Here is a 27,581-nt window from a genome sequence, read left to right as displayed (position 1 = left end):
AATTCGAGGCCAACCTGGTTTACATAGGGAGTTCCAGGACAGATAGGGCTATATAGTGAGACTCTGTCTTTTTAAAAATCTGTAATAAGTACACCCAAGAAAATATGTTAATCGTAGTTCTGAGACGCTATTATGTAACTGGCCTCAAATTTGTTCTACAGCCGGTTTTGACCTTGGTCCAGTCTAGGCTTTACAAATGCTGTGATTCCGGGCTTGGCAAGTCCACCGTGTGTCTTTATTGATGGTTTTGGGTTTTCTGATAGCGCAACTTTGACCTTATCTATGACCAAGAAGGTTACTGTCATCAATCAGCCCTCATAGCGAGAGGAACCGGGCTTGCTGTCCCTGCTCCTCACCGGAGTGACGGCGTGGAGACAGCTCCTAGCAATTCAAGGAGCATCCAACTGACGCCCTGCCTGGAGAAGCGCCCCACCGCGGAGCACGCTGGGAAATGTAGTTCTTCCTGATACCTCTTGTGTTTCGACCCGCAAGTGAGCGGGGCGCGGACTACAGTTCCTAGAATGCTTCACTCCGCCTTCTATTTGAGGCCGGAGGTGGCGAGGTGGGAATGTCGCTGGCGCAGAGGTGGTAGGCCTGGCGGAAACGGGCGGACTGAGTGGAGTCGGAATCCGGGACTGTGGTTGGGCTGGGTTTCCGTGGCCGTGTTTCTGAAAGGACGACTCGTAACAGGGTCCTCAGGGACTAGGAGAAGCACGGGATGGGCGCGCGGGGGATGGAACATTGAGGGCACCACGCCTGGCCTGGCGCGACACTCCCGGAACCGCTGTGGCTGAGGGGCGGGCTCGCGGTTTTTCAAATGTCTTCATGGAGTTGGTTGAGTAGGTGTGAAGACTCGACGTTATTCTAGGACCCTTCGGCCCTTACGAGCCGCTCCTAGAAAATGCCCCACCACCTGGGAAGCTGCGACGGGATGCTTAGGAGATAGCAGAAATTCCTTGATGTGATATGAGCCAGAACGCGTTTGGACTTGTAGGTCGCTAAAGTTCCCATTGCACGGGAGAGACACAAGCATTCCCCAGTGTCATCAACCCCAGACACACTTTGCATTTTAATAAGAGGCTAGACACACCGGGAAGACAGATGAGCGCCACAGCCGCTTTTCTTCCTAGGCACGTGAAGGTGGGTTTGGGTGAAGTGGAAAAGGGAGGAAATGCTAGAAAAATGTTTCCGGGGTGAAATGTTTGTCATCTGAAGGGAGAAACCAGAGCTCACTCTCACCCTTTCTGCTGGATGCTGCCTACGAATGGTCGGCAGAGTTTCTTGGTAAAACGGGCCAAGATGTGGTACCATTCCCACATGGTTCTTTGTGACTTCAGCATCCTCTTCCAGGGTAAAGGATGTGGACTGCCTTTTCCAAGTATTCTCCAAGCCAAGGAAAACCCAATAAGTAGATAGGGAATTCTCATATTCTCTCTTTCTCATGTATTCTCTCATATATTCATTCTCTCTCTCTCTCTCTCTCTCTCTCTCTCTCTCTCTCTCTCTCTCTCTCTCACACACACACACACACACACACACACACACACACACACACACACACCCTGTTTCTTGAGACAGGAGCTCACCCTAGCCCAAGAACTCACTATATGGTCAAAGCTGGCCCCTAACTCAAGCAATCCTGCTTAGGCCCCAAAGGCTGGGATTACAAGTATGAGTCACTATGTCTAACTTTTTCTTCTTTTTTTTAAAAGTTATTTTTATTTTATGTGTAGGGGTGTTTTGTCTGCATGTATGTCTGTGTGCCACATGCATGAAGTGCTCTGGGAGGTTAGAAGAGGGCATCAGATCCATTTATCCCTCCTCCCCTCCATGGGAGTTACAGAGGTTGTAAGCCACCCGTGGGCAATGGAAATCCAACCCAGCTCCTCTGGAAGAGCAGCAAGTGCTCCTGATGGCTGAGGCTTCTCTTCAGCTCCCCCAGCTCGCTCGCTCTTTCCCTCTTTCTTTTTTTGAGACAGGGTTTCTCTGTAACAGCCCTGGCTGTCCTGTAGCCCAGGCTGGCCTTGAACTCACAGAGATCCACCTGCCTCTACCTCCCGAGTGCTGGGATTACAGGCTTGCGCCACCACTGCCCAGCGATTTTTCTTTCTTGATTAAGTCTTGTTACATAGCTCTTCCTGTTGCAGCCTTCCAAGTTTTAGAATTGAAGCTAAGTGTGTGTGTTTTGTTTTGGTTTGGTTTTGGTTTTTTGAGACAAGGTTTCTCTGTGTAGCTTTGCACCTTTCCTGGAACTGGCTTTGTAGACCAGGCTGGCCTCGAACTCACTGAGATCCGCCTGCCTCTGCCTCCAGAGTGCTAGGATTAAAGGCATGTGCCATCACTGCCCAGTTGATTTTCTTTCTTATTTTTCTTTCTTGATTAAGTCTTGTTACATAGCTCTTCCTATTGCAGCCTCCCAAGTTTTAGAATTAAAGCTAAGTATGTGTTACCATGCCCAGCTTTGGAATTCTTTTTTTTTTTTTTTAATTGCACTTATTTGTTTGGTGGGTGGGACATAGTTGTATATGGAGGTAAAAGGAAAACTTTCAGGAGTCAGTTTTCCCCCTCCATATGTGTTCTGAGGATCCAACTCACGTAGTAAGGCATTGTAAACAGAGGCAGAGTTTTTCTGTCTTGACCGCTCAGTCCTTAAACACACAAAAGCTTATATTAACTACAAAATGCTTGGCTAATAGCTCAGGCTTATTATTAACTAGGCCTTACTTTTAAATTAACCCATTTCTATTAATTTATGTATTGTCACGTGGCCCATGGCTTTACCAGTCCTATGACATCTTGCTTCTTGGGCAGCTTGGTGGAGTCTCTCTTCACTCTGACCTTCTTCATCCCAGTCCTCAGTTTGATTGTCCTGTCTAACTTTATCCTGCCTTGTTATAGGCCAAACAGCTTTATTATTAACCGATGAGAGTAATACATATTCACAGCGTACAGAAGGATCATCCCACAGCAAGGCATGGTGGCAAAAAGCATCATTATTCACTGACCTATTCCTGGCTGTTCTGGATCTTGCTCTGTAGACCAGACTGGCCTCAAACTCACAAGAGATTCACCTGCCTCTGTCCCCGAGCACTGGGATCAAAGGTGTGTGCCACCACCGCCTGGCTAGGTTTTGACCTCTGAAGTGATAGGATGCTTAACAACCTTAGGGTCAAGCACTGGTAAATGCTTTTTGTTTGTTTGTTTTTGTTTTTTGTTTTTGATTTATTTGTTTATTTATTGTTTTGGGTTTTTGTTTGTTTCTGAGACTTACATAGCCCAGGCTGGCCTTGAGTTTGCTGTGTAGCTGAGGATGACCTTGAGCTCCTGATTTTTCCACCTTCCTTTCCCAAGTTCTGGTATTTCAGGATTATGTTACCATGTCCAGCTAAACTACATATTTTTTTATTTTATTTTTAATTATGTGAATGTGTGTGTGAGTATATATGGGTACAGATGCCCATGGAGGCCAGAGGCTTGGATCCCCCTGGAGCTGGAGTTACAGGAGTTTGTGAGCTACCCAACACAGGTGCTGGGAACCCAACTCAGGTCTTCTGCAAGAACAGTGTGTGCTCTTAGCTCCTGAGCCCCCAGCTTTAGCCACATCACTTTTAAACAGCTACTTTAATGTTCTCTCCTAGGGAAGTGAACTTGCTCAGCAAGAATGCACATGACTGGACAGTACTGTGAAAGGAGCTGCAGAAAGCCCCAAAGCCAAGATGGTAGGCAGAGGACAGCGTAAGACACGTGGAAATAGAAACAAGCCCCCACCCCATCCCTGCACCCTGAACATTTTGACTGCATAGAATATTCCAGATGTTTTGTGCCAAGGACTGGGAGATGGTCTCCATAGCAGAGTCACATTAGAAAAACCTTAAGCATTCAGTTGGGCTTTTAATCCCAGCACTTAGAAGTAGAGGCAGAGGCAGGTAGATCTCTGTGAATTCTAGGTAAGCCTGTTTGACATAGCAAACTCTAGGCCCGTCAGGACTGCACAGTGAGACCCTTCCCAGGCCCTGCAAAAAAACAAACTAATCAGTGAGCAAAGTTTCCCTTGAGCCTCTGTTTTTGTTGTTGTTGTTCTTTGGTTTGGTTTTGTTGAGGCAAGGGTCCCACTGCTGCTCTGGCTGGCCTAGAGTTACTATATGAAAGACCAGGCTGGCCTGGAATTCAGAGATCCACCAGCCTCTGTTCCCTGAGTGCTGGGATTGAAGGTGAGCCATGCCAGTCTATCTCTTGAGCCTCTGAGTCCTCTGCATTTCCTGCTGGAAGCATTTTAAACACCCATCAGACACACAGAACAGAAGAAAACGTTCTGGTTATTGAGTTCACCTGCCAGGTGGCTTTTGCATGTGGTATCTGTAAGTCCAAGGAGAGGTGTCCGTCCATATCCTGTCTTTGCTGGCTAGCAAGGACTGTGTCTGGGCTCTGAGTAAATCCACTCTCCGAAGCTGGAGGAAAACAGCTTCACCTGTAATGCCTGATGCTCCTTCCCTGGGGGTCAGGAGAAAGGCAGAGCGTTCTTCTTGCCCAGTTCAGCACATACTCACTGCTGCATTTTGTTGATATGATGATGTGATCTTTTTTCCCCTCCATTTTAGGCACTGAAAACCAAGAAAGGATTGAAAGGTGAGTGGAGACATGGAACATCACCCTTAATCCAAATACACTTTTTTTTTTTTTTTTTGCTTTCAAGACAGGGTTTCTCTGTGTAGCCCTGGCTATTCTGAAACTCTCTCTGTAGACCAGGCTGTCTTGGAACACACAGAGATCTGCTTGCCTCTGCCAGAGTGCTGGGATTAAAGGGATATGCCTTTACCCCCCCCCCCCAAAAAAAAAGCCGGTGAGGAGGCTCAGCAGGTAAAGGTATCTCACCACAAGTCTGATAACCTGAATCCCAAGGATCTAAATGGTGGAAGGAGAGAACTGACTCCTGCAAGTTTTCTTCTAACCTCCACACACATGTCAGGACACACAGTTCTGTTCCAACTTGAAAAAGAAAAAGAAAAAAGCTAGGTATGTTGGTGTACCATTTTAATCCTGGCACTGGGAAGGCGGAGGCAAGCTGATCTCTGTGAGTTCAAAGCCAGCTGATCTATGTAGTTCCAGGACAGACAGGACTATGTAGAGAGAGACCCTAGCTCATAAAAAACTAAAAAACTAGAAGATCAAGAAGGCTGTCTGATGAAGCAGGACTTTGCTGCTAGACTCCTAGAAAAAGAGGTGGAGAGAACAAACCACAGGTTTGTTTGACTCTACTACCCAACATTTAAAAGCAAACAGGTAAATAAAGAAATGAGGTTGTAGAAAAAATGTTTCTCATTGAGCTCCGAATTTGGGACATGTGGTTGAAGGTAAAGGTGGTGGAGGCAAAGAAAGCGGATAGGAGAATTCATTCACACATGCTCACCTAGGTGTCCCCACTGTGCCTCCAGCTCTAGGGGCTGTCAGATGTGGGTACAGAGACACAAGAGGCTTTCATGGGTGTGGATGCTTTCCCAAAGACCATACTGGCCTCTTAGAGGCTGGAAGACTGATTGCTGCCTTGTGTGTGTGTGTTTGGGGGGGGGGGTTGTTTGTTTGTTTGTTTTTCGAGACAGGGTTTCTCTGTGTAGTCCTGGCTGTCCTGGATCTCACTCTGTAGACCAGGCTGGCCTCGAACTCACAGACATCAGCCTGGCTCTGCCTCCCAAGTGCTGGGATTAAAGGTGTGTGCCACCACCACCCAATGGCCTTGTATGTTTTAGGTGAGGTGGGTAGAAACTTTTCACTGAAAAAAATCATCATCATCATTCTTCAGGAAGGTTATTTTAAACTTCTACCTGAGGTTTCACCAAGGCACTGTGGCTTGTTGCCATTAGAAATCATCTCGTGGCCAGGGAACATCGATGTCAGCCTGAAGCCTGGGATCAGAGAACTCAGAACACAGAAGTCTGAGTTCTTTTTTTTGTTTTTTCGAGACAGGGTTTCTCTGTGTAGTTTTGCGCCTTTCCTGGAACTTGCTTTGTAGACTAGGCTGGCCTGCCTCTGCCTCCCGAGTGCTGGGATTAAAGGCGTGCGCCGCCGCCGCCGCCGCCGCTGCCGCCACCACCACCTGGCAGAAGTCTGAGTTCTTTATAAATGTCCTTCTACTTGCCTCCTGAAGTCCTGATGGCCCATTTGTTTTCAGGTTCCATCGATGATGTCCTTGGTGACCTCCTGGGAGATGACAGTAAGTACTCCTTCCCTGGGCAGGGCATGGGAGACTGGCAAGAGGGCTCAGCCATTGAGGGTGTAAGCCTGACCACTGGAGTTCCACCCCCAGGACACACATAGGGGAGGAGAGAACCAACTCCTACAAACTGCTGTAGTGCTTGCTGGACCCTATGGTAACCTTATTTTAACTTTTTCACAAATTGTCAAGTGGTTTCCCACAGCAGCCATACGTTTTACATGTCCACCAGCAGCACCAGGGGCTCCTGCTTTGTCCACACCCCACCAATGCTTATTTCCCATCTTTGGTTTTTCATTTGATTTGTATTTTCTTGCTTATTTGTTTGTTGAGCTGGGGATTGAACCCAGGGCCTGATTCATGCTAGGCAGCCACTGCACCACTGAGCAGTATCCCCAGTCAGTTTATTACTTTTTATTTGTGACGAGGTCTCATCTCACTGTGATGCTCAGGCTGGCCTTGAACTCACTGAGTAGCCCAGGGATCCACTAACTTTCCATTCTGCTTCCAGAGCAGCTGTGCTCACAAGCCTGTGCTACCAGGCCCAGCTGTCCCCACCATGGTCATGGCCATGCTGTGGGTGGCTGGGATGTATGTTTCCCAAATGCTGTGGAGTGTCTTCTCATAAGTGTGCTTATGACTTTTTTTTTTTTTTTTTTTTTTTTTTTAAAGACAGGGTTTCTTTGTGTAGCTTTGGAGCCTGTCCTGGAACTCACTGGCTGGCCTCAAACTCAGAGATCCACCTGCCTCTGCCTCCCAAGTGCTGGGATTAAAGGTATCATCTTTGGAAAGATGTCCGTTCAGAGCTTTGCTCATCTTTGGTCAAAGCCCTTGGCTTTTGATAGTGGAGCTGTAAGGGTCCTCAGATACGCTATTATTTTGGTTTTTTCCTACATTTTTCTAGTGCTGGGAGTGGAACCCAGGGTCCTACAGTGCCTTTTACTGAGCTCCTTCTCTCAGCCCAAGTTCCTTATATAGTCTTTCTTTAAAAAAAAATCTCTTAGGGGGCTGGAGGGATGGCTCAGTGGTTAAGAGCACTGGCTGCTTGTCCAAAGGTCCTGAGTTCAATTCCCAGCGACCACATGGAGGCTCACAACCATCTGTAATGAGATCTGGTGCCCTCTTCTGGCCTGTAGGCAGAACACTATATGCATAATAAATAAATAAATCTTAAAAAAATATCTCTTAGGTTTATTTTCTTACTTTTTGTTTTTGGAGGGGTGTTGTATACACTTGTAATAACACACATGTGGAGATCAGGGGACAGTTCCTAGGTTCTGTAGGTTCCAGGAACTGAACATAGGTTATCAGACTCAGTGTCAAGCACCTTTACCTGCTGAGCCATCTTGCTGGATATTTATTTGTTTATTTATTTATATTTGAGATGAGTCTCACTGTATAGCCCAGGCTGGCCTCAAACTTGAGGAAATCCCGTCTCTTAGACTCCCTCATGCTAATATTATAACCATGAGCTGTCATGCCCAGCTAGCCCTTATTATTTGTGTCCATGTTGCTGCACTAAGGGACAGGGCTTAGAGGATGTGCAGAGCTCACCAGGAGTGTCGAGGCTTCTGTTTCCAGGGAGAACCTGTGTATTTCACCTACAGTTAGGACTATGGAAAGCCATTGTGTCTCTCTGTCTTTTCTTGTGGCACAGATGGGGTGGGTTAAACTGTCAATTTGGCACTCCTGGCATCTAGGATTGACTCCCTACTTGGAAATGTACCCACTCCACTCATGTTTCTGAGGAATGGCATCAGGGCGTGCTGTGATGCCAACAAGCCACACTTTCTGTGGGAAGGTGCAGGAAGCAGCTAAGTGTAGGAATCACCTTCCTCTTCGTTGTGGCTGAAGAGCGTGGTGTATCTTTCTTGTTTTCCTTGTTCCAGCAGCACTGCTTGAGAAGCCTTTTGAGCCAGCCTCACATGCCAAAGACACAGCAAGCATACCTCAGTGGCCCCCTTCAAAGGCTAAAGCAAGGTAGGCCTTGTTTGCATGTCTCTCTCCAGCCCCCTCCCTCCACTGCACTCCATCTTGGCCAGTGCAGTTAATGTTGGGAGATTCTACTTTTCCCATCAGCTCTGATTATTGATGGAATCTGAGAGAGGGAAAGGAACCAGGAACCCAGCCCCAGGAGTCTGAAGGCCTCCATCTGTTACTTGGGTCCTCCCGGACCTACCTCTCTGCCCAGGTTTTCTTATTCCCAAAATGAGAGGTTGGCTCAGGTCAACCTCTTGAGAAGGAGCACTCCACCTTTCACCTTCTTTCCATCTAGGTGGGGTGGGGCATGCCTTTAATCCCAGTTGAGACAGATGGATCTCTGAGTTTGAGGCTGGTCAGGCCTACATGGAAGTTCCAGGCTAATCAGGGCTACTTGGTGAGACCCTGTCTTAAAAGAAGAGAGAGACCAAAAAAACAATTATTATTCTCTCTTGTTTTAAACATTTTTTTGTTGTTGTTGTTTATGTTATTTGGGTTTTTGTTGGCTTTTTTTTTTCTTTTATTTTTGCTTGTTTGTTTTAAGACAGGGTCTTGCTATGTAATCACGGCTGGTTTGGTGCTAATCATGTAGCCCATAGTGGTACTGATCATTGAGCCCATAGGCCTCAAACTTGGAGCAATCCTTCTGCCTCAGCCTCTCAAATACTGGGATTACAGACATGTACCACTGTGCCCAGCTTTAACTATAACTAGTGTGTGTGTGTGTGTGTGTGTGTGTGTGTGTGTGTGTGTGTACATATGGAGGCCAGAACTAGTCTTTTTGGGTGTTTTCCACTATTGCCCTCCACCTTATCTTTTGAGACAGGCTCTCTCATTGTGCCCAGCACTCATCAGATTGCTGGGCTGCTTGGCAGGGAGTGCCTAGGATTCTCAGATTTGCATACCCCTCCCCCATTGGCGCTAAGGTTGCAGACACGCCAGACCTTGCCCGGTCTGTCACATGGGTGCTGGAGACAGGGATGCTTGAAATGCTAGCTGAGCCCTGCTTCCCTGGCTGCGCCATTCCCTCGGCCCCAGTGTTTATTTATTATTAACAATTCATATTTAAAGGGCTTCATTGCTTTAAAAAAGTAGAAAAACAATTTAAGGAGAAAATTTCTGTATTATGTGGTCTGTGGATTTTTGTTTTGTTTTATATTTTGAGATAGGATTTCTCTGTGTAGCCCTATCTGACCTGGAACTGGAACTTGCTCTGTAGACCAGGCTGGCCTTAAACTCAGAGATCCACCTGCCTCTGCCTCCCTAGTGCTGGGATTAAAGGCGTGCCGCCACCACACACAGCTGTCTGTGAGATTTTTATTCTGTCTTGGTCCCCCGGAGAAATCACTCCAAGTTCACTCTGACACTGTAGCCTGCTCCACAACTCTGTGAGACAGGGTCTCATTGTATTCTAAACTGGCCTAAAATTAGATATGCACCTGAGGTGACCTGAAGTCCTAATCCTTCTGCCTCTGCTTCCAAGTGGTGGGATAACAGGTGTATACTATTACACCTGGCTGGCCTGCCTCCCTCCCCTACTACCTTCCCTCCCCTCCCCTCCCTCCCCTCCCCTCCCCTCCCCTTCCTTCCCCTCCCCTCCGTAAGGGTCATTGCCGACCTTGTCTCTTTGCAGGTCCCTCCAAAAAGACAGTGTTGAAGGCCTGATGGGAGCTGATGCTGAGGTGAGCCAGTCCTTGACCTTTGTGCATGTCCCCCAAACATCCGAGACTGGAGTGGCCTAATAGCTGCTCACAGAAAGGTTTAGCAGTCCCTGCAAAGTTGGCTTGTGTTGTTTTGTGTCATTTTGAGGTAGATTTTCTCTGTGTGGCCCAAGCTGGCTTGTAGCTCGAGCCCTCTGATTCAGCCCAAGACAAGATCAGGGATTACAGATGTGGAAGCTCACACACATCCTGTACTTTTCCCCACAGTTTTTGAGACAGGGTCTCATTATGTGGCTCTAGCTGGCCTGGAACTAACCATGGAGACCAGGCTGGCCTCAAACTAGAACTCAGAAATCTACTTGCCTCTGCCTCCAGGTGCTGGGATTAAAGGGGTGTGCTGCCATGCCCAGCATTGTACTTGATTCTTAGAGTAATGCCCGTGGACTGCTGAATGGACCCAAACAGCATCCATTTCCTCTTCACCAGAACAATGAGCTAGATGATAGAGCCCTCCCAACTGCAGGAATTGGGTATTGCCTCTTCGCATGAGAAAGTCCAAGCTGTCTGGCTGAGTAATCAGGAAGTAGTCTTCCTGAAGGCTTGTGGTGGAAATGGCTTCTGCAGTTGGGAGAACACACACTGGGAATACTTTCTGGGTCTCCACAGATGGGCAGGTTTGACTTCAAAGAGCTGATCCCTGGAGGTTGGAGAGTAAGAGACCCTCCTATTTGCACCCCATTAGTAAGCTCTCTGCCCCTGCTGAGCAAAAGCAGGGTGACTAGGGCTGGGGAACCCCCAAGTGCTGCTGGGTCCTGACTAACATTGGTTTCACTGTGCCTTCACCTGCGGACTAGGTCTCCAGTGTCTCGGATGCAGACCCACAGGTCTTCTTGCAGAACATGAAGGTAGCAAAATAGCTTCGTCCTCTTCAAGGCCGGGGTGGGTGTGGGGCCCCAACAGTCCAAGCCAAGGCTTCCCAGTCCTTGTAACTTCTCCTTTATAACTGTGGGCATCTAGAGCCTGCAAAGTCTGCCACAGGCCTCTAGTGGGAACCCAGAGACTTTCCTAGCTGGGTCCCTGACATCCCCTGCTTCCACCTGGGGAGTAGAGCACGATTAATGTTTCCTCTAAAGAATGTTCCTCACCTTTCCTGGGTCTCCTCCAAATCTGCTGTCAAGAGAGCTCCCTTCTCATCAGATGAAGCAGGAAATGAATCTTTATACTGGACTCTTCAGAGAAATTGTGAACTATGGATAAGAACATAGGCTCACAGTGACTGAGCCACCTCCTTCACAACCAGCAGCACTTTTACCCCACTCTGCCGGAGTCCCCAGGCCAAAGCGGAGCTCTTGGTTTCGGCCTTGTAAAGCTCTGTGACCATTTTCTTTTTGTCTCCATTTTTCTCCCCAAGGCCAGCAAGCCTTAGTGCTGGCGTGACTTGGATGTCCCCACTCTCACTCTTTGTGGTGACATGTGTCTCATTGCAGTCTCATGAACCAGTTCCCACCCCTCCCCCACTCTGCTTGCCTTTGCTTCCATTTCCTCAATTTCCTTTGTCCTCTCACAGTTGTGTGCCTGGGTGCCCTCAGCACTCAGCCTTGCTCCCTTCCTCCCCTCCTCCCACAAGCCAGTCAGCTCTGTGTTGCTACAGAAAAGTGTTCAATTGCAAATGACATTTCTTTAGCTCAGTTTTGGAGCTTCGGTGTCCAAGATGAGGTTGGGAGCGGGAATTGGTTTGGCCTCTAGTGAGGCCGTGGCAGCAGGGAAGTGTATTGGTCACAGGGTGACCTTTGAGCATAACAAAGAAAAAGGATGGATGTGGCTCTGGTGTTCTTTTCAAGAGACTGCCCCCAATGACCAGGGACTCCTGCTTCCTAATACACCACCCTAAGACTCCTCTTAGGGACCTTTGGGGAATCCTAAACATAGCACCTTCCCAGACATCAGGCTTCGCTCTTCCTGCTGTCCTAGGACCTGGACAGCATGGATGATGATCTCTTTGGTCGGATGAAGTCTCATCCACCCTCTGGCAAAGGAACTGCAAAGGGTTCTGGGAAAGAAGTGCCTAGAAATCCCAAGCCTGCTGGCACATTAACAGCTAATGAGAAAGGTACGTGGAGGATCGCTCTTGTGTCCTATGAGTTTTCTGTACTGTCTTAGTCAGTGTTCTATCGCTGTGAAGAGACACCACGACCAAGGCAGTTCTTATTAAAAAAAGCAAACAACTGTTTACCTGGGGGGTTGCTTACAGTTTCAGAGTTAGTCCATTATTATGGCAGGGAGCATGGAGGCACACATGGTGCTGGCAAAGTAGCTGAGAGCTACATCCTGACCCACAGACGGAGAAAGACAGACACCAAGCCCACCCCCACCCCCACAACCCCCAGACCCCTCTTGCCCCAGTGGCACACTTACTCTACCAAAGCCTCACCTCCTAATCCTTGTAATCCTTGCCAAACAGTTCCACTCCCTGGTGACTAAGCATTCAAATCTATGAGCAAATGGGAGCCATTCTCATTCAGACACCATATATGCCTGGGATGAAGAGGCCAAGGAGCCAATTGTCTGGGTGTTTATGTGGGGAAAAGGTCTGGTCCTTTCTTCTTGTCTTAGTTAAGGTTACCATTGCTGGGATGAAACACCATGATCAAAAACAAGTTGGGGAGGAAAGGGTTTATTGGGCTTACACTTTCACATCACAGTTCATCATTGAAAGAAGTCAGGACAGGAACTCAAACAGGGCAGGAACCTGGAGGCAGGAGCTGATGCAGAGGCCGTGGAAGGCTGCTGCTTACTGGTTTACTCCTCATAGCTTGCTCAGCCTGCTTTCTTATAGAACCCAGGACCATCAGTCTAAGGATGGCATGACTCACAGTGGACTGGATCCTCCCCATCAATCACTAATTAAGAAAATGCTCTACAGCAGTGGGTCTCAACCTGTGGGTCGTGACCCCTTTGGGGGTTGAACAACCCTTTCACAAGAGTTGCATATCAGATATCCTGAATGTCATATTTACATTATGATTAGTAACAGTAGCAACAATAATGTTATGGTTGGGAGTCACCACAACGTGAGGAACTGTATTAAAGGGTCCAGCATTAGGAAGATTGAGAACCGCTGCTCTACAGGCTTGCCTGCAGCCCAGTCTTACAGAGGCATTTTATTAATTGAAGTTCCCTCCTCAGATAACTTGTGTCAAGTTGGCCTAAAACTGTCTAGCACACTTCTTGTGCAGCTGCTAAAGGATCATTTTTTACTTAAAAATGGAAAGTTGGGCTAGGGAATATGGCCCAGTGATAGATCACTTGCCTGTGCATGGCATTCTGGGTTCCACCCCACAACACTGCAATAAAAGGAAAAGACGTTTGATGGCAGCTTGTAAATCTCCCAAGACTCTCTCGAGTGATTGGTGGTGAGGGGTAGAAGTAGCTTCCAATCATGTCTCCCTTCCAGTGGCTCAGGTGAGAACCAGGGTGTATGGATTCCTTCATGGCTGTGCCTACAGCCAAGAACCTCAATTTGTCAGAAGAAAGTGCCCACTGTCCCTGGGACTCCAATACAAGGAAAACCTTGGATAGGAAAGGCCCAGTTCCATGATGGCCTTCTCTCTTCTTCCTGTAGGAGATGCCATTCCCACCAAGAAGCCACCTCCCGCTTCCAGCAGCTTTGGGCTTCAGTACAGGAAGTTTTCCTTTGAAGGTATCAGAGCCCCATCTCCCCTACCGCACCCCCCCTCTTCTGGAATGCCGCGTGCACACAGTCCTCCCCCTTTCTGGAACGCTTGACTTGAGAGCAGTCTGGATAATGATAATGCCAAGTCTCTGTGTGTGTCAGAGGAATAGAGAGCTGGTCATGATTTAGTCTTCACGAATTCCCAGAGGAACTATCTGTGCTCTATCAGCCAGGATATTTGAGGAACTTACTTGCAAAGACTTTGAAGCCAGGCTTCAAAATGAAGCTTTTCTAAAATATAAGGAAATCTTTATGAATGGATTCATACCTTACGGACATTTCTAGGAGTCCCAGGGTTTACCCAGCTCCCTACTCCTTTGCTCAAGCCCCTCTGTGTCTACCCTCTCCCATAGACCCCACTTTGTAGATACTGAAGAATCCAATTTTGGTTGGTTGGTTGGTTGGTTGGTTGGGTTTTTTTGTTTGTTTGTTTGGGTTTTTTTGTTTGTTGTTTTTTCAAGACAGGATTTCTCTGTTTAGTCCTTGCTGTCCTGGAACTCACTTTGTAGACCAGGCTGGCCTCGAACTCAGAGATCACCTGCCTCTGCCTCCTGAGTGCTGGGATTAAAGAAAGAGTCCATTTAACTTCAGCTCCTGGCTTGTTTTTCCAAAGCAAAGGACAGCAATCTGACCTTTGTCTTTCTTTCTGGCCTTGAAACTTTGAAGACCCACTGGCGGGACTTCTCTCTGATAAGGAGGAGGAAACTGCCAAGAAGCTACCCACAGTGGAGAGTAAGCCTGCTTCTAAGAGCCCCAGCATGGCTGCAGGCCAAGGTAGGACAGAGAGGCTTACTCCTGGTCCTGGGGTAGAGTCTTGACAGCTTTCTAGTCCAGAGCCCGAGACCTCAGCAGGGCAGGCCACTGGGTCCTCCTGTCCAGAACCTGATTATCAGGCTTCAGGAGTAAGGAGGTGAATGTGTGAGCCTGGAGTGGGGTTAGAGTCAGGGTCCCTGGACAAACCCGGCAGGTGGAAACAGTTGCCACCTCCCACCCGCTTCAGTCACCAAGCATTGGGCCCTGGTTCTCTTTCTTAGGTCCTTCTGTTCCTCTAACTCCTGGAGATACTCCCATCCGGAAGAAAGAATTGCTGTTTGATGAAGGCGATGACATTATGACCTCCCTGGGTTTTGAAGATAGCCCCAAGGCAGAGAGGAAGAAGACAGAAGACCAGTAAGGATCCTTATGAAGTGGGGAGTCCCTGGCCAGGCTGCTGCCTAAGGCCCAGGGAAAAGCTCAAAGGTTGGGGCAACATGGGAACCCCATGTCATGGCACACTCCTTCCCTACACCCTGTCCCGCAGGGAAGGGCCCCTCCCTGCTCGCTCAAAGCTGGATGAACTGCTGGGTCGAGGCTCAGCTGCCAAGCTCCTTACTCGCCCAGGCCCTGCGGAACACAGAGAGTTCAAGCTAGACAAGAAGCATCAGAAGACAGAGGGTGAGGATGCCCGGAGGGTTGGAGGGGAGGAGGCTGTAGAGCAGCAAGGTAACTGTTCTCTCTCTGTCCCTCCCCTACACCCCTTGTTTTTGGTTTGTTTGTTTTTTGAGATGGGGGGTCTCTCTATGGTTCCTGGCTGGCCTGGAACTCGCTATGTAGTCTAGGCTGGCCATGACCTCACAGGAATCGGCTTGCCTCTGCCTTCCCAAGTGCTAGGATTAAAGGTGTGAGCCCTCATGCCCAGTTTTTTCCTCTCTTTTGAGACAGAATATTACTCTAGGCTAGCTTCAAATTTGTGATAATCCTGTGCCAGCCTCCCAAGTGCTAGGATTGTGTATTGCTGTATTCAGCTCAAACCGCATCTTTAGCACAGCCTGTAACAAAAGCTTCGCTGAGAACACACATTCTGAACACTGTCACTGAGACAGCTGTCATGAGATAGTTTACCGGTAGGCGGTCTAGTTCTCCCTTCCCTTCTGTAGCTGCTGTTTGATTTATGGCCTCCACTCACTCAGTTGGCTTCCCTTGGCCTGGAGATGTAGCCCAGTGGTAGAGCACTTGCCTAGCATCTGCCAGATCCTGTACAAAGCTCCACTTTCCTTGTTCTCAATCCTGTTCATGCCCTTTAATTTACAGACAAAGAAGACAGCTGGGATGATGAGATCCTCACTTTTGGGGCTTACCAGCCCACTGTGGCTTCTTCGGAGGGCAGACAGTCCCGCCGGCAGTCGGTCAGGTAAGTGGGGCCTCAGGGAGGTCAGCCTTGGGGACAGGCCTGTCCCTGTGGCCTTCCCCATCCCACCTGGCAGCCATGAGTCTATGGTGCTAAAGGAGATGGAAGCCAGAGCGCCCAGCAGTCCAGGCGGAGCTGGGCAGACGGCAGCCCCGATGCCTGGACTCCTCAGAAGGAGAAGGAGGAGCTGGGCAGACTGCGGCCCTGATGCCTGGACTCCTCAGAAGGAGAAGGAGGAGCTAGGTCTGCTTCTGCTCGAAGCCCTGAATGTCACGAAAGGCTGTTATGTCACTTGGTCTCCCAGAGAAACCACAGCCCAAGGAGCAGCACAGCCACCATCCTGAAATAGTAGAGGGTTCCTCCAGTGGCTTCCAGGAACCCTGGCATTGGCCATACCCTCACGGCACACTCTGAATCTGCAACAGAACTTCCAGGAACCCTGGCGTTGGCCATATCCTCACGGCACACTCTGAATCTGCAACAGAAACAGACCAGCAACGAACTTTCTGGCATTTGTTGTTTTTTTCCAAGTATATAGTTTTGTTTTAAAAGGATTGATTTTTTTTTTATTTTGTGTGTATGAGTGTTTTGCCTGCATGTGTGTCTGTGCACCATGCACATACCTGGTGTCTGAGGCGGTCAGAAGATGTCAGATCCCCTGGAGCTTAGGTCCTCATGCTTATGTGACAGCTGACTTGTCTCTCTAGCCCTTTTTGTTGTTGTTGTTGAGACAGGCTGGCCTCTAACTCACTATGTAGTTAAATATGACATTGAATTTGCCCTCCATTCTGGGCAGAATGCTGGGACAGCAAGCGTGCATTAGCATCCTTGTTGGCTGTGGTGCTAGGAACGAGCTTCGTATATGCTAGACACATAGTGTACCAGCTGTGCCATATCTCCAGCTGCTGTGGGATGTTCACTATTGTTAATACTATTTGGACACAGGGTCTTTGTAACACAGGCTAGCTTTGAACTTACAGCAGTCCTGCCTCAGCCTCCTGAGTGCTGGGATTACAGGTGTGAGTTCCCATGTCCAGTTTGCTATGGCCCAGACATGCGCCCCCTCAGCAGCAGAGAGTCAGGCTGATAGGGTCTAATGGGGTGGGCTTCCTCCCCGTCCAACACCCTCTTCTCTGTCTTGAAGCAGGTTCTTGGGAGAAGGTGGCTCAGACCTTAAGGGAGAACCCAGCTTCAAACAAAGCCCTCCACCAGCTTCCAGCCCCATCCACCCCAAGAAAGGAGGAGCCGACTGGTTAGGCCTTAAGGACGATGACCTGGACCTGCTGTCTCCCTCTCCTGTTCAAAAGGCTCAACAAGAAGACTCAGCCATCTTGACACCCTCTCTACCCCCTCCTACAAACCAGCACTCAGCCCCAGAGCCACACTCTGCCCCAGCTGGACTGCCCTCAGCAGCAAAGCCAACAGCCAAGGGTTCGAGGCCCTCTACCAAAGCCAGCCAGGCCTCACTGAAAGTCTCTGAGGAGAAGGAAGATGACTGGCTGAGCCATGTCATATCCCAGAAGAAATCCCATGGTCTAGCCAGAGAGGAACGTGCTGGGCCCTCTAAGGGCCTGAACTCACTAGGATCATTGGGTCAGACTCCTTCTAGCAGGTATGAGCGTGGGCTACTATGGTTGGTGGAAAGGATTTGGCAAGGTCTAGGGAGCTAACTTGGCCCATCTTACCTGTCCCATCCTCTGTTAGAGATACCACTGTGGGCACTGATGCCAACTCAGCTTTGCTTCTCTTCCTTACGGGCGCAACAGAGAGCTGCCCAGATGCAGACAGACAGGCCAGGGGTTGGTAACACTCATGCCCTGACTGCCGTGGGAACAGGTACTGATTGGACTGGACAAGAGAAAACAAGGATGTTTTGAGGTAGCAGGATCCACTGTTCCTTGTCTCTGAGCAGAGGCCCTGTCCACAGCACCAATCAAAGTGGCAAAGAAACCCATTGTGCCAAGTGTTGGTGTTTCTGTCAGCTCCTGTTAAAGGTGGCTGATGCATGTGTGAGTTGAGCTTCCTGTATCCTCTTGGAAGTGTTTGGGTAAAAACATGGAAGCTGAGAGGGCAGCTCCTGAGAATGGCAGTCCAGTAAGGCTGGGTGGTGAGTGACCCTGTAGGCAGGAAGGGAAAGAGGCTGACAGGGCCAAGTCCAGAGGAAGCAGTAACAGGCCTCGCCACCAGAACCAAGTGGAGGCGATTGTGTGATTTTGTGAGAGTCCAGGGACACCACCACCGTGTCTTTGATGTCCTAGAGCTGGTGTGCTGGGGGAGCAGTTTCACCATTGACCCGAGAGCCCAGAAAGAGGAGGAGAGAATAGAGAAATCCAGGGTAGCTGTGGAGCTTGAGTGTGGACTCAACTCCAGTGTGTGTGACATGCCCATGGTTGCTGTGTTACTGAACCACGATGGATGCTGAGGTGGGCATCATCCTAGAAGGGAAAGGCAGCCCACAGACTCCAGGAGCCAAGCCTGGAAAAAATTCCAGCCAAGTGGTGGGAGCAGAGGCAGGGGAAGAAGACTGCCGTAAGCTTCATGCTAGGAGCTTGTCCGGGGCTGTCTTCATGTAGCTCACCACGAGCCTTCACCTTTACCATGGACTTTCCTCAGCCAACCTGTCGCTAGCACCCAGGCCTTTGAGCAGGCCACTGCTGGAGAAGCCTCAAGAGCAACCACACAAGGGATGGCAGCCATCAGGCCTGGGGTCGCAGGGTATGTGCACAGACAGGGCTGGGAGGTGGCAGAGGAGTGGGGCCAGCTCAGGCCTCTTTCCCTGGAGATAGACAGGATGGCTGTGCCGGGACCCAAGGTGGCTTACTGATTCTGTCATATGCAGCATCTACACCTAGATGACAGAGATGTCTGAGGGCACGTTTTACCTGCTTTACCAAACCGCCAGTGCAGGCAGCCAGGTCCTTCACTCCCTGTAAAGTACCAGCCTCTAGACCAGCACCCAGTTACTTGAATCCAGTGGTTTTCTCTGCTTCCCTTCTCTGCCTCTCGCTCACACAGAAGCCACTCAATGTGCTCTCATCTTTTTGTCCCCAGATCTTCCATGAGTTGGAGCCAAACTTCCACTGTCCTCCCTATAGGTGACCCCAAGACGGGAATGGCCTCTGCCTCTGGGGACTTCTCTATCAGAGGTTTGTTTCCGTCTTTGGTTGGAGTTTGGCCCTGGGTGAGGAAGAGGTCCCTTGAGCTCCTTTGGGGACTCTGGAAGATGAGTGACAAGGGACTCTTCCCAGGTACTCACTGGTCCAGATCTGTGCAGTCCTTTGAAACACCTGCTGTGTTCTCTGTTGTCAATTTTCAGAGCCTGCAGTTTATGTTCCACATTCCCAGGAACCCACGGGTCTCTCTGTGCCTGTCCAGGTAGGGAAGGTGTTCAAACAGGTATAGGTATTGGGCCCATAGATCAATTCTCCCCTACTCAGAGGCAACTCAAGGAGCTAGACTTTGACACTCTGCTAGAATATATCAGATATATCCAGTAGGACAGCAGCCCACTCACTCTGGTGTCCCCCATTAGCACTTTCCTAAACTTTTAGTCTCACTACTCCCGAGTGGAGTTGGGTGTCACTCTGCCAGCATCAGTAGGGAACTGGAGATGGCTGCTCTGCAGGAGCAGCTTGGAATGTACCAGTGAGAAAGCATTAGTACAAGCCTGGCATGGTGGTACACTCAAGAGTCTGAGACAGAGTACCGTATGTTTGAGGTTGACCTAAGGCTACATAGTTAGTTCTAGCCCAGCCTGTGTTCAAGAGGGGTGGGGGTTGCTCTCTAGAGGAAGACCTGTCTGGCATGTGCAATGCCCCGGGTTCAGTCCCCAGTACTGAAAAAGAAAAAGAAAAAGAATGCTGTCTTAGTTACTGTTACATCCTGATCCTTAGGCAGCAGAAACAGAGAAAGATGTTGGGCCTTGCATGGGCTTTTGAAAGTTAAAAGCCCTCCAGTGACATACCTCCTCCAACAAGGCCACACCTCTGAATCCTTCCCAAACAGTACCACTAACCAGGGACCAAGCATTCAAATATGTGAGCCTATGGGGGCCATTCTCATGCAATCCCCTAGTCTAGTAGACTGAGGTAGAAAGATCAAGTTTGAGGCCAGGCCTGGGCTATAGTTCCAAGCCAGGCCAGCCCTAACTACAGAGTGAGAGACCCTGTTGTTCTGCTGGAAAACATCCCTATCTCTGCATCTTCCAACTGCATCACTGTCCCTGGGAGGTATGACAGTCAGGAGTGCAGCCCTGGGAAATGGTGGCTGAAGGGCAGCTTACTACACCTAATGGGCCAGGGTCAGAAGCTTTTGTCATAACTGAGGCATTTGTTCTCTCGGACTAGAGATGGCTCCTCATTGAGGAGGATGTCCTTGGGGAGGGAGGGTGCTCTATTTCCTGACCAGAGCTCAAGGGGAGCTCTGATGACTGCTTCCCTGCAAGGGAAGACTCACCAAGATCCTGTCCTGCTGGAGCTGCTCTGGTCTTATCCTGTCTTAAGGAATGGCCAGGAGGTCCAGCAAGCAGAGAAGGTGGGGGGGGTGGAGCTCAGCAGGCCTGTCAGCTTCTGTCTTGGAACAGCTCTCGTCCTCTCCCACAGCCCCTTCTCCCAGAGTCTGTGATGCAGAGTCTGCTGCCAGGCTCAGGGTACCAGAAGCAACTCCTGGCCACCCAAGGGCAGCTTCAGAGCAGCACCGCCCAGCTTCAGGCTGAGCTGCTGCAGAGCCAGACCAAGCTGTCCGAGCTGGAGGCCCAGGTGAGAGCTGCAGGGCACTGAGGGCCACTGTCCTCATGGGAAGTAGTTGGAGGCACCCCCAGGAGGGAGGAGGGACTGGATGCACAAAGTGTGGAGTTGGTTGCTTGAAGGACCCTAGCACCCTTGCTTCACCCATGCCTAGGTGAGGAAGTTGGAGCTAGAGCGGACCCAGCACGGGATGCTGCTGGAGAGTTTGCAGCAGCAGCACCAGGCCGACCTGACGCTCATTGAAGATGCGCACAGGTACCTGCTATCTGCAGTCTGGGGGGCCTGCTCAAGCTCAGGTTCAGATCTTCTCCCTGAGCCCCAGGATCACGTCAGTGTGCTCAGTGAGGCCTTGGGGTGGGTGTTCTGTTGACAGAAGCCGTGTCAAGGTGCTAGAAGCATCCTACCAGCAGCGGGAAGAGCAGCTTCGCAGAGAGAAGGAGGCTTTGTCAGCCCAGCATGCGTCCTACTGCCGGGAAGCTGAGCAGGCAAGGGCTGAGCTCATAGCCCAGCACCAGCGGCACTTGGCCGTGGCTGCACAGGAGAAGGACCAGGAGGTGGCCCGGCTTCGGGAGCTGCAGCAGTAAGGGCAAGAGGCTGGGGAGTGACCTTGCAAGGACTGGCGAGGATGGGGCAGGGAGCTGGGGAGGAGGCTTGTGAGGACTGGCTGGCTGACAGCAGTACCCAGGAGACCACAGTGTGGCTCTGCAGCCTTTGCATGAACTCGCCCTTCCCTTCAGCCTGTTGAGATGAAGGCTTAAGGCTGAGCACACCAGTCCCTTCCCCTCATGGGTGGGGTTCCACCCACTCTGCTGGCATGGGAGCCTCTCTGGATGAGAATGAAACTAAGAAAAGACATGTAAAGGCTGGAGGCCAGAGCAGCCCATGGGCCAGCACAGAAGGCTAGGCACATAGCTTCCTCCTGCGCTGTGAAATGTGTCCTTTGCTGAGCAGCAGGTGCATGTGCATGTGGTATGGAAGCAGCAAGAGAGGAGACAGAAGAGCCAGGGAAACTGAGGCACTGAGGAGATGCCTGAAGGAGGAAGAGGAGGAGATGGTAGTCAGATGCATGTCCCTCTCACGTTCTCTGGTGTCATCTGTCTGTGTAGTCCTGCTCACAGTGGCCCTCGGCCTTCCTTGCCTCTGCTGCCATCCCTCAGGGCATCCATCCTGGAGATGCGCAAGGACCATGAGCACCAACTACAGAGGTTGAAGATGCTGAAGGACCAAGAGATCGATGCTGTCACTAGTGCCACCTCCCATACTCGGTATGTGTGCGACCTGGTGCTGCTTCCCTGAGGGATTAGTTAGGCCTGGGTGGCCTGGGTGTCCCCAGGATGAGATGCCCTGATAATCCTTCAGGTCTCTGAACGGCATCATTGAGCAGATGGAGAAATTTTCCAGCAGCTTGAACACGTTGTCCTCCCGTGTGGAGGCCTCGCACCTTAGCACCTCACAGGAGCGAGAGTTGGGGATCCGGCAGCAAGATGAGCAGCTGCGAGGTAGCCCCTCTCTGTGACTGAGACCCCCTTGTTAGGAAGGAGGGCAGTCAGTGAGTACCGTGTGTGTTGCCCCAGCTCTGCAGGAGCGGCTGGGCAGGCAGCAGCGAGACATGGAGGAAGAGCGTGGCCGGCTCCAGGAGGTCATTGGGAAGATGGAGGTGCGCCTGAGTGAACAGAGCCGGCTCCTGGAACAGGTGAGTCTGTCCTGATGTACAGGACACCTGCACTCCAGGGCCAGCTGTCAGGAGCTCAGCCGCTCTGCATTTGATCCTAGCCAATAGGCCAAACCCATGACTCTGTGACCTCCACTCAAGCAGGCAGTGGCCAAGGCCTGTCCTTCCCCTCTTCCTGCTTCTGTTTCCAACCCTGCGCTGGGCCACCCAACACCTGCTCTTCAGCTACCAGCCCCAGGGCCATCCTGCAGAGTCCCCACCATCACTATACTTCCCCCTCTCCCTTGTCACTCAGATCTGTCACATCAGCTGAAACGTGTGGCATTGGAATGGATACTCTTGCCTACTAAATGTTATTTAACCCCATCATGTAACAAATGTGTTTGAACCCCCTACGTGTCATTCATAGATGAAAGTGAGCGTCAGTCTTGTTTTGTTTTTAATGTGTATGGGTCCTTTGGAGGCCAGAACAGAACGTCATATCCTCTGGAACTGGAGTTAACAGGTGGTTGTGAGTCGCTGTGGTGTACTGGGAACTGAGCAGTCCCCTGGAAGAGCAGGCAGTGCTCGTAACTGCTGAGCTTTAGCCCCTAACTTTAGTCTGTAAGGAAGACTAAACTGGCTGAACTTCTCCTGCTTGCAGAAACTGTGGGTTCCTAGCATGTGTGACTGATAGGTAATGGGCCAGACCTGGCGGTTCAGGGCAGGGCACTCCTGAACCTTCCCTGTGGTGCAATTTGACCTGAGTACTGGAACCTCCTAATTCAGAACTGCAGGAGCTGGACCTGGGCAGTATTTCCCAAGCACCTGTCACTTCCTGTTTCTTTGGAATGAGGAGTTTATGACTTAGCCTGGGAGAAGGCAGATTTGCCCAGCTCCTCTGGAACAGCCTGGCCTGCTCCCAGAGTGAGGAGCCAACCCTCAGCCCTGCCCTGGGCCTTGCAGGAACGCTGGCGGGTGGCCGCTGAGAAGTCTAAGGCAGAGTCTGCACAGCGCACCCTGGAGGAGCAGAGGAAGGTCATGGTCCAGCAGATCTCCATGGAGAGGGAGGAGCTGGAGAGAGCCAAGGTGAGTCCAGCTCCATACCCAGCTGCTGACCCCACCATTCCTGCCTAAGGACACTCACACTCCCCTCACTGGCGCCCTCACAGAGCACCTTGCTAGAGGAGCAGAAGTCGGTCATGAATAAGTGTGGGGAGGAGCGTCGGCGCCTAGCAGCAGAGTGGGCCGAGTATTTCACACAGCAGAAGCTGAGTAAGGAACGGGCCGAGCGCGAGGCTGAGAGGGCCATGCATGCGGACTCCCAGCGCGAGGGCACCATCATCAGCCTGACCAAGGTAGGGCTCAGAGCCTCAGTGGCCTTGGCCTCCCAGCTGTGTGCAAAAGATCTCAGGCCTAGGAAATCAGAGCACAGCTAGATATAGCAAGAATGTGGAACAGCAGTCAGCACCTCAGGTCACTTGCCCTTTCTGAGGCACTGTGCGTATTTGTCTTCTTTGGTTCCTTTGACTCAGATATTTAAGTGAGGAAGCTGATATTCAGAGACACTGGACACTGAATTTGTGTGGCTTGTGTGGGAGCCCCCGAGCTTGGCTCCAGGCCTCTCTGGTCCATGTCTAAGAAGCCCCTTGCTCTGTTGCCCACTTCCAGAGGCAGGTGGAGAAGGGACCCCCAAGGGCTGTACAGAGCCTGGGGTAGCTCTGGATGGGTAACCACAGCAATGAGTCTGCCTTCTCAGGAGCAGGCAGAGCTGACGGTTAAGGCCTGTGAGCTCCGGGCCAGGGAAGAGAAGCTAGCTGCTGAGAGGGAGGCTCTGGAGAGAGAGCGCCAGGAGCTTCGACTGGAGAAGGACAGGTTACACAAAGCCAGCCTGCGCCTCCAGGCCCGTGCACAGGAGGTGGAACACATGAGCAAGGTGTGCCTTGGAAGGGCTGTGGGAAGAGCCCCCATTTGACTCTAGCCAGTTCTGACCCAGTGGCGCGCCCCTGCAGGTGGCCTCCAAGAAGTATGAGGAGGGTGAGCAGGCCCTACAGGAAGCCCAGCAGATGCTGTCTGAGCAGCAGGGCCGGCTGCAGACAGTGCAGCGGCAGCAGGAATGGCTGCGGCAGCAGGAGCAGCGTATGCACCAGGCAAGGGTCCAGTCCCCACTCTCCTGTCCCTCAGGCTCACCTACCTGTCCTCCTCACTGAGTCCGTCTCTTTGGGGTTGGGCGCAGGAGCATCTGAGCCTGGCTCAGCAGAGGCTGCAGCTGGACCGTGTGCGACAGGAAGTGCCTTCCAGCCTTCCAGGGCTGCCCTCTGCAGTTCAGGGCCCAGCAGTGTCCAGCATGGAGGGTAAGTGACTCCAGGAGGATGGGACAGAGCCTGGAGCAGGAGGTAGCAGGACCTCCTCCAGCTACTCAAGTTAGGGGCTGCTTGAAGCTGTTTGAAGACAGATATCTTGCTTTATAGCCCAAACTGGGTTCAAACTCAGATCCTCCTGCCTGAGTGTCCTGGATGCTAGATTACAAGTGTGTCAACTATTGAGCTATGAGCTGTCTCTGTAGCCCACCCCCTTTTATTGTTTTCTTTTTGTTTGTTTTTGTTTTGTTTTGTTGTTTTATTTTTCAAGATAGAGTTTCTGTGTGTAGCCTTGGCTGTCCTGGAATTTGCTCTGTAGACCAGGCTAGCCTCAAACTCACAGAGATCCTCTTACCTCTGCCTCCCAAGTACTGAGATAAAAGGCATGCGCCGCCAGCTTTGTGAGGGGAATTTTTTTGTTTTGAGACAGTCTCACTCTGTAGCCCTGGCTCCCCTGGAACTCACTATGTAGATCAGGCTGGCCTTGAAGTCACAGTCACAGAAATTCTCCTGCCTGTGTCTCCTGAGTGCTGATATTAATGGGTCACCATACCTTTTTGTTGTTTGTTTGTTTTTGTTTCTTTGAAGTCTTACCTTGTAGACCATGCAGGCCTTGAACTCAGAGTAATCCTCCTGCCTCTGCCACCCCATGCTGGGATTGAAGGTGTGTTCTGCTACCACAGGCTCCAAGGCTTTTTTCTTCCTGTTCTTTTGTGTGTGGGTAATGCACCATGCAGAGAGCCCACAGGATGTCATCAGGTATCCTGTTCCAACACAGTCTGTCTTGTCCTTTTTAAAAGATGTGTGGGGTGTTCTGCCTGGTGCCCACAAAGGCCAGAGGAAGACATCAGATCCCCTGGAACTGGCATTACAGATAGTTGGGAGCTGCTATGTGGGGGCTATGACTGGAACCTGGGTTTTCTGGAAGAGTCCCAGGGCATGGGCCAGGCTCTTCCTGTAGGCCGTGTAAGTACAGGTCCTACGGAAAGAAGCCAGGCCCCTCAGTATTCCCCCTGACACTGGCTCCTGCCTTTCTCCTCAGCCGTCCAGCCCTCTGCTCCTGCCACGCCTCAGTGTAGCCAGATACCTGCTGCCCCGGTGCCTACACACCTTCTTGCCAAGCTGCTGCTGCTGAAGCATACAGCGGCACAGGTACGTCTGCACCGGGCCCAGGCTCTTCCATTTACACTCAAAACAAACGGTCCCTCCAAGGCCCCAGGAGGGCTGGGCCCTGCTCACAAAGGGAAGAATGGACAGCTAGGACTGGGGATGTGTTCAGTGGTAGAAGACTTGTCCAACTTGTACAGGGCCCTGGTTCAATTCCCCAGTAAGAACCCCGTTAAAAATTGGCTTTGAGCCAGGCGGTGGTGGCACACACCTTTAATCCCAGCATTGGGGGGCAGAGGCAGGTGGATCTCTGAGTTCAAGGCCAGCCTGGTCTACAGAGTGAGTTCTAGGACAGCCAGAACTATACACAGAGAAACTCTGTCTCAAAAAAAAAAAAAATCAAAGAAAAAAAATGCAGAGCATACAACTTTAACCAGCAACTTGAGAGGCAGAGACAGGTAGAGTTCAAGGCCAGCTTGTTCTACACAGCAAGTTCTAGGCCAGCCAGGGCTACACAGTAAAACCTGCCAGAAAAAAAAAAAAAAAAAAAAAGACAGGAGGCAAACTGCCTACACAGCTTCTAAGACAACAACCCCTTAAACTGCAAATAACCTATGACACCAGTGACAACAGCTGTCACTCATGTCCCACATGCTGTGCTCCAAGGTGAAGACTCCATGTGCATCATAAACTTTCCTTTCTCACAGCCCTACATGAGGGGGATGTGTGTATGACTACCAGTGAGCTGTAGCTTTAGCCTTTTGCTTCCTTTTTGGTTTTTGTTTGCCTGTTTTGTTGAGCTGGGATCTTGCTCTGTAGCCCAGGCTGGCCTTGGGTTTGCCTGCAGTCCTCCTTGCAAGTTCTGGGATTACAGGTGTGAGCCAGCATGCCCAGCTATGAGACAGTCTGACCTCCATTTGTAGATGAAGACACAGTGCCCTAGAGACATGAGGTCATTGCTAATAAATTCCAAGGTTCTCCAGACCTTGCCAGGACTGACATCATAGTCTGTCTCACTCCATGCTTGAGCTCCCACATACCCCCACTGCTTCCCAGTGCCAGGGAGTAGGTGAAGGGGTTCCCAAGTGCAGGCTGGCTCCACCAGGGTCAGGAGTCCCTGTCAGTGCACAGAAGTGTGAACACTCATCTGAATCCGTCTCACAGGACCACGACTTCCTGGAAAATGAACAGTTCTTCCTGGAAACTCTGAAGAAAGCGCCCTACAATATGGCATACCATTCTGCCTGAAAATACCCACTGCCTCCTCAGCAAGTATCTGGCCCTAGAACTCTCTCCCACTGCTGACCAGCTCCCACTTCCATGGGAAAGGTTCCCAGGAAGGTGGCCCAGAGTCTGATTACAACTTTTTGTGTGGACAGGGTATCTGTGTGTTCTTCCCAGGCACTACGACCTGCAGCTGAGAGGCAGCTGGTGCCTTCCCCCTGGGAGCAATAACAGCAAGACTGTCTCACCACCCATCGCCCACTCTTGTCCCATAGTAAGGCCCCAGCTCATCACCCTCTTCTACTGGGCAGGCACTGGGGATCCTTATGCCTGGGCTTATCTCAGGGCAGTAGGGTGGGACACGATGAACAGCCTTCTACTTTTCGGACTGATAAGTCCCCTCCCAAATGGGGAGAAGGGACTCCAAGCTGAGGGAGTGGGAGGCCTGGCCAAGGACAAGGATGGCATTGTTCTGGAGGGCACCATACCCAGACAGCTTCTAGTTTGGTGTTTCTGGGATTCTTTCAGCACTTATCCCCACTCTCAGGCTGCTTGCACACATCCAGTCTCATTCCCATTACTTCCCGGAGACCACCTAACTCATCTTGAGCACCAGCTTCTTCCTCCCCATCCAAGTCCCCACCAGAGGTAGGATGAGGAGCTGTGGCCCACAGAGGGTGTATGGGGAAGCAGAGGAGGAAGGAAGATGTTGAGAGCTGGAGCCCCTGCCTGGAAATGGGGTAGC

At 50.7% G+C, this 27,581-nt stretch overlaps 1 protein-coding gene and 1 non-coding gene across 5 annotated transcripts; both read left to right on the top strand.

Moving 5' to 3' along the window:
* The first annotated feature begins 474 nt into the window (after positions 1-474).
* On the top strand, positions 475-26,887 carry Fbf1 (Fas binding factor 1). Of its 4 annotated transcripts, none has more exons than XM_059272147.1 (31): positions 475-588; positions 995-1,140; positions 3,639-3,719; positions 4,599-4,626; positions 6,167-6,208; positions 8,098-8,188; positions 9,822-9,870; positions 10,704-10,754; positions 11,821-11,959; positions 13,472-13,549; positions 14,249-14,356; positions 14,617-14,752; positions 14,883-15,016; positions 15,653-15,752; positions 16,897-17,361; positions 18,363-18,464; positions 18,801-18,895; positions 19,066-19,124; positions 20,351-20,506; positions 20,649-20,749; positions 20,868-21,074; positions 21,652-21,759; positions 21,854-21,993; positions 22,069-22,187; positions 23,112-23,234; positions 23,318-23,503; positions 23,905-24,081; positions 24,158-24,295; positions 24,382-24,499; positions 25,548-25,657; positions 26,777-26,887. In XM_059272147.1, exons 3-31 carry the CDS (start codon positions 3,717-3,719, stop codon positions 26,858-26,860), a joined length of 3,447 nt encoding a protein of 1,148 aa, XP_059128130.1. In that variant the 5' UTR covers positions 475-588; positions 995-1,140; positions 3,639-3,716; the 3' UTR covers positions 26,861-26,887. The 4 variants fall into 4 exon arrangements, with proteins under 4 accessions (XP_059128130.1, XP_059128131.1, XP_059128132.1 ...); XM_059272148.1 differs by having other exon boundaries at positions 520-585; XM_059272149.1 differs by having other exon boundaries at positions 538-1,140; positions 8,101-8,188.
* On the top strand, positions 5,157-5,268 carry LOC131918140 (small Cajal body-specific RNA 4). The gene has a single exon (XR_009380880.1). It is a non-coding gene; the product is annotated as a small Cajal body-specific RNA 4 (non-coding RNA).
* Positions 26,888-27,581: the final 694 nt, after the last annotated feature.

The sequence above is a fragment of the Peromyscus eremicus genome, chromosome 8a (genome assembly GCF_949786415.1).
Source record: "Peromyscus eremicus chromosome 8a, PerEre_H2_v1, whole genome shotgun sequence".
Lineage (NCBI taxonomy): Eukaryota > Metazoa > Chordata > Mammalia > Rodentia > Cricetidae > Peromyscus > Peromyscus eremicus.
This window is presented reverse-complemented; position numbering and strand designations above follow the sequence as displayed.